Below are 12,809 nucleotides of genomic sequence, written 5' to 3'. Positions count from 1 at the left end.
AGCATCAAATACTAGAGGGTTAAATTCTACTGCTAAAAAATAACATCAGCACTCTCCCCACAAACTCAAGACATCAAAGAGAAGAAAGTTTTGACATTTAAAATAAATCTAAAAAATGAATCCATTCCTTCCATTGCTAGGAACTAGCAGAATGCAAAGACAAGTTAACCTTCACTGATTACTTTGCTTCTTGTTGCACTCTAATTTGTATATTGCTTGATTAGATAAGCTCTTTCCGTGTGGAGCCTTCTTTGCTGAACTTGCACGTCAAGTAATATACAAGCCAAAACATTGGACAATACCTTTAAATATCAAAAAACTCCAATTTGCATATTTTCACAATCTCTATTATTTTTTGATACCTTTGTGATGTTATACTGCCATGATAAAAAGCAAAACAATCCCATTAAAACTGTTTCTCAGAACTGCAAGAAGTTGGTTTACAGCTTTTAAGCCTAAAAATCTACATCTAAAAAAAATATTTTAGCTCAGTAACTAAAGAGATGAAACAATGAAAAATCTTTCATGTCCTCAGGTGAGTTGTTACCGTAGGTATATTAGTAGTTGGAATTCAAAACCTAAAAAATCCTGCACCCCTGTATCTTAAGTGTTTAAAGAGAACTGCAGAAGTTACACTATGTTAATCTTCCTTCTACATACCTGTTTTGTGACAGGTCTGCAATTTTTTTCCCCTCTCATCAGTATCAGGTGATATTTTTCAGTATATCCCAAGAGCGACTACTTCAAACATTAGTCTATCTTACTCTGAAGTTGCTAAGTACACATTTCCAAATCAATAGGTATTTAAAAGTATCTTGAAACTTCAACAACCAATTGTTTTAAATTAGACGTTTCTGAACCCCTACTTTTGGCAGTCATCTCAGACACAGTACATTCAGGAAATGAAGTAATTCCAAGATTATAAAATAGGCATTAATTGTTCATGTATCCCCAATCCTCTGCTGTACTAAACGTCATTTGAAAGTTTAATGCTGCCCTGCCCTATGCAGCATATGTACTTAGGCAAAGGCTTCCTCTATTTGTATGCCATTTACCTACTACACAATTTCGGTATCAGAAGACAAAACTACCCATCTAATTCAGGCAGCTGAACATGGTGACAGTCTTGCATATTGTCAACGACCTTTGTTGTTAGACATGCATGAAGAAAATGCCAGTCTTAGTTGGAAACATGAACGTACAGACCCAAGTGCCCAGAAGTTGGTGCATCTTCCTCTCGACTGCATCAGTTGGTCTCAAAAAGACAGTCCTCACCTTCAACCCTTCCTCAGTATTATTCTTATCGTGTATATTAAATAGTAATTGTTTGCAAACTTGTCATATAAACATTTCTTGGGAACTACAAGGTAAAAAAGGCACATCTGACAACAGTGAAAGGACTAGCATGGGAATAAAGTTACAGGACTAACTACTTAGAGAAGTGAAAAAGTGTCCTAGGTAAGTACTCTACATAGACTTTTGATTAACATAACAGCCTTGCATATGCTTGCAATATAATATGGAGTCACAAAAATCAACATCTGTAGAACTATTCTCACATACCATAGGCATTGTACATTTTAGGACCCAGGTCAGGGCGGACAAAGTAGCTTGGCAGCCTAGAAGCCAAATTCAGTCTGCCGTCCCTCTTGGTATACTCGGGAAGAGGAAGATTTTCCATCAAGTCCTCAAATCTAGAGAAGAAAGAACAAAATCATGTTTTCTTTCGCTCCATTTTCAATATGCCTGTATCTCTAAGCTGATTACAGCCCATGCAGCTACAGTCCTGTAGACACTGCTGCTAACGTTTACTTACCTTGTAGGCATCATATCTCTAAAGTCCTCCCCTGGAGGCCAATCCTTTAACTTTAGTACCATTGGCTGACCGTCATCTGACCTGAGCCGTTCTACAAGAAACAAATTCAGATTATGTATGTCCTGTCTTTTACCACAGCCCATTACCTTGTTTAAGCCATAAATTCTTTGTAGCAATACCTCTCTTCCATAACACAGCAAAACGGATACTGATTTTTTCTTTGGTCTCCAAAGCAGCATAATACATGACCGAATAAGAATGTAACTATTAAGATACAGGGCAGCATCACTGCCTACAGCAGAAGCATTCTGCCTTACCACTTTCAGTCTAAAGCAGTTTCACGTTTCGTTTCAAGAGGAGTGGTGCTTCTACAGAACAAATGCTAATGCTTCGAGATCAACCCTAACTCCAGTATAAGGCAAGAAACCACGATATACCATGCTCAAAAAGCTAAAGGACAGAGGGTTACCAAGGAAGACAACCATCAGGCACTGGACACCAAACAGAACACGTCCCTCCTAATCCACAGGGTAGGATATTTGAGAATTCCTGAAGATGACTGAATTGTAACATACGCCGTTTTGATTAGAGAAGGATGCCAAGGGAAGATCAGAACCGTTCAGACAGACTGACCACATCTTAAGATGAATCATGTCAATTAGTTTTCTTTAACACACAAACTTCATCTAAGAAATCATTTTTGAAAAAATGGGGGGGGGGGGGGAAGGGGGGGGGAGAGACTGGGGGGAGAGGCTTCTGGTTTTCAAAATTCTTCCTTGCAGGAGGCAAATCAGAAAGGTGCCAAATTCAAACATCTGTTCTTCACTTCAAGAGTCTTACTGGAGACCTGACCGTTAGCAGAGGGCTGGCAGCACAGAACGAAGACAGAAAAGGTTTTCTTGAGCAGATGTATGATATGACAGTATTGACCACAATATCAACTGCTGTTTTGCCTCAAGTGTTAGAATGGCTAAGAAAATATCTGGAAGTGAGTAAATGCAGAACCTTGGGAAACTCACAGCATTTAGAGAGAAATGAAGTTCATTTTTCTACCAGATACTTAACAGCTCTACATGAAGCCATCAGTTGGAAAATAGAAAGGACTGCAGCCTGACACCTCCAACACCTCCTTTCCCCAAAACATAACATCCGTCACCACTCCCTACCACACCAAAAATTATCAGCCGAACAAAAAGAATGTGTAACCTAGTAGAGCTGCTGGAAGCACCTAATGAGAAAACACACCTAAGAAACTAAGACTTACAGACCTGCGACTCACTCTTGTAGTACATATCAACAACCTATGGAAAACAGCCCTGGGTTACAATATTAAAAAAAGATTTAATTTAAATTAAAAGGAAGGAAGAATTGCAGATATGTAGAACAAAATGACTCATTTAAATGAAATGAATTTTAATGAGCTAAGGATTTTAGACTGGCAAGTGAACTGGATTCAAGTCCTCAAGGACTTGAATTCAAAGATGTTTCACAACTTCTCATATTCAAGATTTTAAAATCACGGACCTCTGATCCAAACAAAGAGAAGCAGCTTTTAAGAAGGTATTCAGAAAGGACAGAGTGAACAGCTACTTGAAGGAGAGCATAATGATTTGACAAATTACATGAAACAGGACGAAACAGAAAACTGATCAGCAAAGAAAAGCAGGTTTAAGAATGATCAAGATGAAGTAAGAACTGCAAGAAGTCCGGACAAAGCTCGAAGATATTAAAAGCAAACAGCACAAGATTAAAATCAACTAAAATAAACAAAGTATCAGATAGCATAACTAAGGGATCATCTCAATTCCACCCCCAAATTAAGTGGCTGTTCTGCTTCTCTTCAATAACTAAATGACAATCTGAAAATAAAAACGGCAACGTATTTGAGAAATCTAAAATTGACCAAATGCAGAGAAGTCAGTCACCATACAATTTCCAATCCATTTTCACATAAGTTCACATGTGAAATCACTGACTAGTAGAGAATACTGATCTTCTAAACTGGGGATTGGCTAAAGAACACTAATTAAAATGTATTTACAAGAAACTAGCAAAAACGATCAGGTTTTCCAGTCTAGATCACTAACGTTTCTTATATAAAGTGTGGTAAAGGCACTATCTAAAAGGCAAGCAACAGTGGAGTTTGCTCAAAGGGAAGCATCTGGCTACAAATAACATTTCTTGAAGATAACTTGATCCACATGCATTTACTATTTTCATGAATGACCCTAGCACAAGAGTGAAGCGCTGGTGAAGTTTTCCAATTACTGTCAATACAGTCAATACCATTATATCCTTCTAGGCTATTTATTTCTCAGTAGTAACAGGAATAGAATGAAATTTAACAGTACAAAATACAAGATTTAACTTATATTGTTCCAAATATATAAAGTTAGGAACTCTGAGTGGAAAATGACTAGGGGAATGAATATTCTTGGACTACAAATATATCACCCTGTTTGCTGTTGAGCTGCTCATTTGTCCGCTACTTCTGCTATGTACATGCAGCAACAAATACAGAAAACCATTTTACAGATACACGTTCAAAGTTAGCAGCATTGCAACGAACCATTACAACTCTCTAACATTTATAAATCTTAGACTGTGCTGACCTAGATGCATATCATCTAAAATGGGCCTCCCTCCTTTTCTGAAGCTCATTAATCACATAAATCTTCAATCTAACCAACTCAAGACAGGATTTTTTTTTCCCAGGAATTATATTCCCAGGAATTTTCGCTGGTTAGTTCAAGTGTTAGGAATGTATTATCACATGAAGTACACATACAGCTTTGCTGTTCATAAGTCACATGAAAAATGTATTTGAACTCTCAGAAGATTTGCGATAAAAATTTATAAACTCAAGTTTATTTAGTTGACAAATTGCACTGAGTCTTAGTTTCCACAAGCCTCAATCTGGTTTAGTTTTGTGAGTTCCCTTTAGTTTTACAATACAGGTTGATGTTGAAAGGAGAGTAAGGGTAGTCAAATCCCATACTGTCTTAATAACAGTAACTGATTATGACTATTGTTTTCACTGAGAAAAGTTCAAAAAAAGTAGTTTCCCATGATATGGATTATCTTTTGATACATGAAAATAACATACCAACATGCTGTAGTACAGCCAAAATTTTGTATTTTGAAATACTTTGGCAGCCCAGCCTTAATCTTCACCAGTAAAATGTTTTCTAGGGTGCCCTACATCTAAGGGGCAATGGCTTCTTTGGACAAGACTGATAGCTATCAGGAACTTTTTTCTTCCTCTGTCCCTCAAGAAAATAGATGGAAAAGGAGGTGGTGGTCAAGGTAATAAGACAGGCTGCTCAACCAAACTAGTCAGTCATTAAGTATTACTTACTAGATATTATCTCAAAGCCATCCCAGAAGTCACGCACTTTCACGTCTGAAATTATGGCACAGTTCCTGCAGTTCACCAAATCTACATCTTGATCTCCAAATTCCAAGCTGAAAGCTTCTGGTTTCCAGAGCTCTGGCTTCAACTTCTTATGGACACCAGATACCAGCACGGGCTGAGAATACAAAGAATAAATGCTTACTCCACCACAACCAAGTTTCTTACGTATGCGACCACACTTCAAGACCTGAAACTAATCACTACCATCACACCAAAGACACTACAAATTATTTTCATCCACATGTCCAGCTTTTGCGCATCAAAAAAATAACTAGAGTCAAAGCAAGCTTCAGTTTCAGACCATGTGCGGTTACTTTAGTCTAATATATCACTTCTAAGATAAAGGATGTGGAAGTACTGCATGCATAAAGCCACCTCCCCCCTGTTTTTAAGCACAAATGTAATTACTACTAGAAACAATATTTGTATTAAAACTTGCTCATAAGAAAATACCAACAAAAAAAAATTTTTTTTAAAGCTATTTCTGTTGTTCTTTATGCACAATTATGGATCATCATTAACTCCCAAGTACAAAAGCAAGGGGTGGAGAGAAGCTGTTCACTTGCAAAATGAGTTTTCTAAGATGTTTAGGCTAAACATACATACACATTCCAACTCAAGGTTTGAGTGGCCACAAAATAGATGCTCCATAAATGCTCAAGGCTTCTCCTGAACTAACAATACTAGGAAAAGGTATACCAGACAATCCTCCACACCACTGGCCAAAAACTTAGAAGTTTAAGATGACTTGAGACTCTCAGTTCCTTTCACACTCTAAATCTCTAAAGAGTTACAAGATTCAAGAGAAGAGGGAAAGGGGGTATGAAGTGAACTTGGAAATGGATTACTAGCCCTGAAGAACTTTAGCTTTAGTAACTGCTACGTACAAGTGACAGTTCACATGTCTATGCAAATTTGAAATGATTTCAAGTTGTGTCCTATACATACAAAAGTGATCTGAAGGTGGATCTTGGGTTTGTTCATGTGAACAAAGGGGTCAGTACAACCCTGAGGAGCACAGATGCTCCTAGGTGTTCTGCTAGTATCACAACTCTTGGCAAAGATACGCACAGAGCCATAGACAAGCAGCTCTGAGGATGCACTGTTTAAAAACACTCCCAGTAACTACTGGGTCATGAATGGTACATGAGCATGACAGTTGTGGCCAGAGCCTTAGTCTGCACCAATTTGAAAGGCGATGAGCATTGACAGTCACACTTCTGACAGAAGATCAGTAATTGCATCTCTAGAATCCATGAGGAGAGTTTCAGGATGTGCTAATAGTCAAGTCCCCCCCCTCCGCCACATGCAGCATCTTGTGCCCATCAGCCAGCCTTGACTGCTAAGAAGCTGACAAGCAAGTCTTTTGTTGGTAGATCCTGAAATATTCAGGATCCTTCTCAGAGAGGCAGCACTGTTTGTTGACGGAGTGGTTGAGAGAACTAGCAAAGGATACCGAGCAGAACCTTCGAGTGTTCTTAGCCATGGCAGGCAAATCACATCAGACGGACACCATGGGGGCGCAAAAGAATGATCTGAAATCCTCCATGAATAAGAGGAACACAACAAGTTCAAAACAGGAGAGATCCCCGCACTTTGCGAAAAATTCAGAAGGACAAGATGATAACTTCAGTTAGGGGGAAAGCTGACAACAGCAGTAGCGAGCTAAGTTTCTAGTCAGACGAGTGTGCTGCACAGTAACCTCTTCCATCTGTTAAGAGTTGGCTAGGGGAATACTGACTCCAACAGAAACAGGAACTAGAAACTCTATGCTTGGTGGTGCCACAATCCTCTCTGCAGTTCTCCTGGCCATGTGCTAGTCATGCTTGTGCCTAGGGGCCTCAGAGAATGCACAGTCCCAAGTGACAGGCTAAAGCTGACTGAAAAATATTCTGTCTCTGGTGGGAAAAGACCCCAAGTTTCAGAAGAGGAATATGTAGCCTGATCTGTTCTTTCATCACAGCTGAGAAGCCCACAATGTCTTGCAAGGCAGCACCCCAAAAAAGGCAAGGAATGTGAATGCCAAGAGCATTAGCACAACAATAGAAGAGAAAGAACAAGGACTTTTCCAGAAAAAAGGATGAGGGACAGGACTGTCTAGCTCCAACAGTCTTGGTTCTGAGTAGTCAGTGAAGGCAGCAGTGCCAGAAGCAGCTGAAGTCCCAAGGACACAGTTTGAACACTGACAGGTCAGGACACCAGATTCTGTCAGAGCTATGGGTGCATCTCCTCTGCAGCAAAAGGTACTCACCTATTTCTTAAGCTTTAGCTTGTCTAACCAGGCCAATCTTAATGGCTCTCTGAAGACGATTAACGGCTAGAGCACTATGGACTGAGATCTGAAAAGGTGACTATGCTGGCAACAGGTCTAAGGTCCAGTCTTCTGACTGAAGATTTAACTGGTGGATAACCCCACAGAAAACCCAGGAGAGTGCTCAATACATGGGATGCTGAGTCCAAAGCAATACTTCAGTTCATACAGGCTGTAGGCTCAGGATGAGACACTGCATCAAGCACACCCCAAAATTTCTCCAGAAATTACTACATGCAGTATTTGTATTCTTGTATGTACTGCAGCTGGAAGGAACGAACCTTTCTCTGAGGCTGTAAAGCATCAAGCATGGGGTAGATGTTAGGATGCATGCATGAACACAGCAGATTGACAAATGGAACCCACTTCTCCCCATGGCTGAGCAGGTTCAGCACAAATCACACCACAACTAAAAAGACCGTCACAACATATGCCCTCACGCTGGTAAGCTGAGAAAAAGTCAGTGTGCAAGGGCACATAGGCTCGAGTCAGTACAGTGTGGAGTACACAGAGCTCCTGTGTCCCCCATTTATAGTGCTAAAGTTGAAATCATTGTGCATCACATGCACTCAAGACCAATTGGCCAAAGTCTGAAAGGACATGTTGCTAAAGGAGGATGGGTTACAATTTCAAGATACTCACAGCAGTAAGACTTAGCTATTTTTCATCACTCACCTGGCCTTGTTTCCAACACTCCCTAAAGATTTTCCAGTTGTTTTTGTTGCTAGGATCATGAAGGCAAAGGAGTCTACCATCACACAGCCAAGAGTGGGAGGTGTGTGGATCCAGCACATTTAATCCCATTACCATTTCCTTCACCTCTCTCTGTGTGTCAGCCAAATTACTAGCTCGTTTTGCAGCATCAGATGTCTTCTTATTTTCCACCACAGAAGCAATGATGTGGTCTAAGAAATTAGGCAGGCTTGCTTTACCTTTGGCCCCCTGGAAGATGTAAATCCATAGGTAAGTTTAGTCTTACAACAGCATACATATTAATGCATATTTGCTCTCATTCATCTTTCAGTCAAGGACATTTTGCTATGAGAAACACATCAACAGTACACAAATCAGTTGAGAGAGAGGCATGTATTCAACAAAAACAGACAGCCATGCCCCTGTTTTATAATGGGCAAACAAATAACCTGCTGCAGGCCACCTAGACAGAATACTACAACTGCCACGGAGTAGAATATGTACATGACCTGACCTCTGTTATCTTAATGGTGCAAATGGTTTGTGATTTTCTTCATTTCATTACTATCTCAACTCTACTTCTCCATTTCCTTACCAGGAAAGTGAATTCAACCCTGGCACAGGTAAGCTGAGGAACATTAGAATGTTAAGTAAACTCGTACAGACTTAGAGAGCAGAAAGTGCCTCCTCTATGTGTAACATTAGTAAAGCCACTAGTAGACAGTCTCTCTGGTTGTAGTGTCCATGCTCCTAGAGGTATTTTTTAAAATTCAGAAGAGATTCAGGAAAAAAGCTAAGAACACAATTCAAGATTTAAAAACCTATAGCATATAGCAAGATACTTGAGATACTGAAGTTATGAATTCTGTATAAATCTTCACCTGAAATCTGGTTAGGTTAGGTTAGGCCCTGTCAAGCCAAGTCCTGAATATTTCTAATGAGGGAGATTCCATGACTTCTCTGGGCAATCAATTCTAATGTTTAAATGTAAAATAAGATTTTTTTTTCTTATATCTGGAGGGAATTTCCCCTGAAGCAATTTGCACCCAATGCCTTTTGTCCCGTCACCATGCTGCCTTGTGAAGAACATACTTCCATCTTCCCTACAACTACCTTTTAGATATGAGAAGACTGATTAGATCCCCCAAGACTTCTCTTCTCTAGGTTGAATAAAACCAATTCCTTCAATCTTTATTCATATCAAGCTCTCCAACACTTTAATCATTTGACAGCCCTTCGTAAGACCCCCTCAATTTTCCAGTGTCTATATTGAACTCAGGAGACCAAAACTGGAAACAGTATTCCAGGTGTGGCCTAACAAGTGCTGAGTGGAATAATCACATTCCTTGGTCTGTTAGCTATACTCTTCCTGATCCAGCCCAGGACCCACTTTGCCTTCACTGCTGCAACGGTGCAATATTGACTCAAGTTCAGCTTGCTGTCCTCCAGGACTTCAAGTCCTTTTCAGCAGACTACATCCCTGCTAGTCAGAACCCAGCCTGTACTGCTGCTTGAGACTACAGCCTGTCTTATGCAAGACTAGGCGATAAGATCATCCTCTTCTGCTAGTCTTAAAGACATACCTTTGCACTGACTCTGAAGAGGCCGTGAAATAGATAACAAAAGAGTTTAACCATTACAGTCAACGCTAACTGCTCTTCCTAACAGAAGGTCAACGCTATGCAAACACCGAGATGATTCTCCTCTTCGTGAACAGCAGTCTATTATTCCTGTCAATGTGGCCAATGTAACTACTGCTTCTCAGATGCATTTTGAGCATACATATTCTACAATAAGTGTCCAGACATTCGAGTGGAGGGTTGGACCAGATATCCCCAGAAGTTCTTTCAAACCTGAATTACTCTGTGGTTCCATGCTTTTGAGCTAGAAGACTTTCGTTATTCATTTCCATCAAGCGAAACCAGGTAGTTGAAAGGAAAAACTGGACATACATTCACAACACTCTTAACTGATCGTTCACTCAGTGAAAAGAGTGAACTGTTATTCAAATAAAGGCCTTTTTAATTAAAGTATGTTGAGCAGTTACCCTGAATCTGCTAATCTGTCTGTATTCAGAAAGGATATACAGTGCCAAGAGGAAGAGGTCCATTGCATTTATATAGGCAAATGGTTAATAAAAAGATAATGATGAACTATGAGTATCTTGCATGAGATGACCTATTGTAGTGTAGAAAAGCTAAAGAAAGAAGCCAACCACCATTGCTCTGCATCATTTTCAGGACTGAAGTACCATCTCCAGTCTCCATCTAGAGACATATTTTTCTTAACCTTAAGAACTGCCATACTCCTTTCAGCTCAAACAGCTCCTATAATCAGTTTGGTGCTTGTATGAATGCCCGTAGTAAGAAGGTGATGAGGTCACAATAGCTTCAACTTAAATGTTCTAGGTTGATATGAACTACACCTTAACTATACCTCTTCCACAGAAGAGCAGAAGTAAAGAAGGAAGGGGGGAAGAAAAAAAAAGAGACAGTATACAATGGATCTGACTCAGTGTGGTAAGAGAATGCATACAGTTGCAGGAACAAGGTTACAAGCTGACACAGGCTCTCTTGCCTGGAAATAATCACTTGCTTTAAACCTTGTGATCACAACATCTTAGCCTGTACTCAGCGATAACAAAAAAAAATTGATTGTTGGAGTCATTTTCCTGTAGCAACAACCTATTTTCCCTTATAACTTAAGTTCCCTCTACCAACAGAAAACAACCTGAACTATCATTAAGGTTTCATCCTTCCAGACTGATGCAGAGATCTAAAACAAAAACTAAAACCAAAACAAAAAACCTCCCCACAAAAAAAACCCACAAACCACTCTCCGCTATCAGATAAATCATTTCATTGTCATCCTCATTCTATCTGTCTGAGTTTTTGGAGCAAGTATTCGCCAAAAATACCTAAATCCTTGATAAATTTCACAGCATCTGGTGTACCATTGATTTTTTTTTAAAACATTATTTTCTGCTAAACAGATTAAAGAGAAACAAAATATCCATATTTGAGAATAAGCATCCACAAATAGCTACTACATCCTAGATTCTTGAATTCATATCCTATCTTAAAGACCTTTCAAATATACCTAAGGTTTTTAAGGAACTTATTTGCTCACAAGCTTTTGTCCCTCTTAGGGTACACAATGTTTTTAAAGACATGGAATTTAAAGTAAGTTTTTATAGAGATGCTGATTATCAATTAAAAGGTTATATAACTAACTTTCTTGGTCTCTTGGAAGGAAGAATATCTCCACAGCAGTAGTAAACCAAATCACAAAGTAAAAATACCCTGTAACTTGGTGCAGGGGAGTAGGGAGATAGGATGCATGGCAGCTGGCTAAATATTGCATATTTACAATTGATTAGCATATTTAGCTTTTAACGTTTGAGAATAAAATACTATTAAAAATTTAGATGAAAACCATTAAATGATGAAATTCTTCCCTGAATAAATTGAATAAATTCAAAATTACTTACTGTGGAAGCTGCAGAAAAGACTGGAGGAAAGGGGATTCCTGTGTCTAATGGGACCTGAGGAAGCTTTCCTGGCCCAGTGTGTAGCAGATCTCTGAGGCTGGAGCCTTCAGCCTTGTTGCTAGATGTCACTGGGCCCAACAATAAGCTATTAAACAGCTTTGGGGTTAGTGGGGAAACCTTTGTACTGGAGTTGAAGGAATCCAATCCAAAGGGTGAATGGGACTCTTTATTAAGCACTGACCTCAGTGATCCTGCTTCTGCAAGAAAGATATCAAAGTAAGTTGAAAAAAGCACGTTCAAATGATCAAAGTTCTGTAAAATCATTTGTTCTTGTATTAAATATGATTCTGATAGAATCTTGTGGTAAAGGTAAGTTATTACTGCAACAGTGAACGGAGCATCTCGAAGAGAATCACGAATGCATCATATACTTCAGATAGATTTTACGCTTAGTATGCTGTTAAGGTTTTTTTGAACAGTACAGCAGGTTATCTGAATTGCAAAGTGTTTGACACACAAACAAGTGTTTGAAACAGACTCAGTCAACACACATTTCCTTTGATTTCTGAATTAATGTTTCAGTATGAAATATTTCAGATGGTTTAAATGCAATCAAAAAATTACAGTGACTATGCCCTGTAAAACTAGTGAAAATCATGAATGCTTACACTGGTGTGTAAAATAGTTTCTGCTAGGTACAATTTAGACAGGAATAAATGTGTTAGCTCTGCTGCCTCTGACAACAGAGAAATGTATTCTGTGAACAGTTGTTTCATACTGGGAATCACTTTCTCAGTCTACTAAGTACTAAAGAAGTTCTAAGCTTTCATTTGATTCTCCAGGTAGACTCTAATCTCCAAATTCTGAGGAAATGCACTCTTCACATTTTCACACAGGACAGCTTTATTAACTTCCTTAGTTCATAAAGTGACAAATCTGCATCTGAAATGAATATTCACTATTTTACATCAGGGTACTAGCTGCTTATTACTTAGAAAATAAGTACAAGAATTGGCACTGAAATAAACTGGAAGTGGTAAGACACTGTTTTGATCTTCAGTTGTATGTGACTTCTTCATCTTTC

General features: G+C 39.0%; 1 protein-coding gene across 2 annotated transcripts in view; it reads right to left on the bottom strand.

Moving 5' to 3' along the window:
* Positions 1–12,809, bottom strand: part of KDM3B (lysine demethylase 3B) — a 56,287-nt gene that overhangs the window by 6,185 nt on the left and 37,293 nt on the right. For both annotated transcript variants that reach the window (XM_064521211.1, XM_064521212.1), the window contains 5 exons: positions 11,726–11,982; positions 8,218–8,484; positions 5,175–5,346; positions 1,817–1,907; positions 1,564–1,694 (listed from right to left, as the gene is read on the bottom strand). In XM_064521211.1, coding sequence (XP_064377281.1) covers positions 1,564–1,694; positions 1,817–1,907; positions 5,175–5,346; positions 8,218–8,484; positions 11,726–11,982 — 918 coding nt within the window. The remainder of the gene's footprint in view (positions 1–1,563; positions 1,695–1,816; positions 1,908–5,174; positions 5,347–8,217; positions 8,485–11,725; positions 11,983–12,809) is intronic.

This window comes from Dromaius novaehollandiae, chromosome 15 (genome assembly GCF_036370855.1).
Source record: "Dromaius novaehollandiae isolate bDroNov1 chromosome 15, bDroNov1.hap1, whole genome shotgun sequence".
NCBI lineage: Eukaryota > Metazoa > Chordata > Aves > Casuariiformes > Dromaiidae > Dromaius > Dromaius novaehollandiae.
This window is presented reverse-complemented; position numbering and strand designations above follow the sequence as displayed.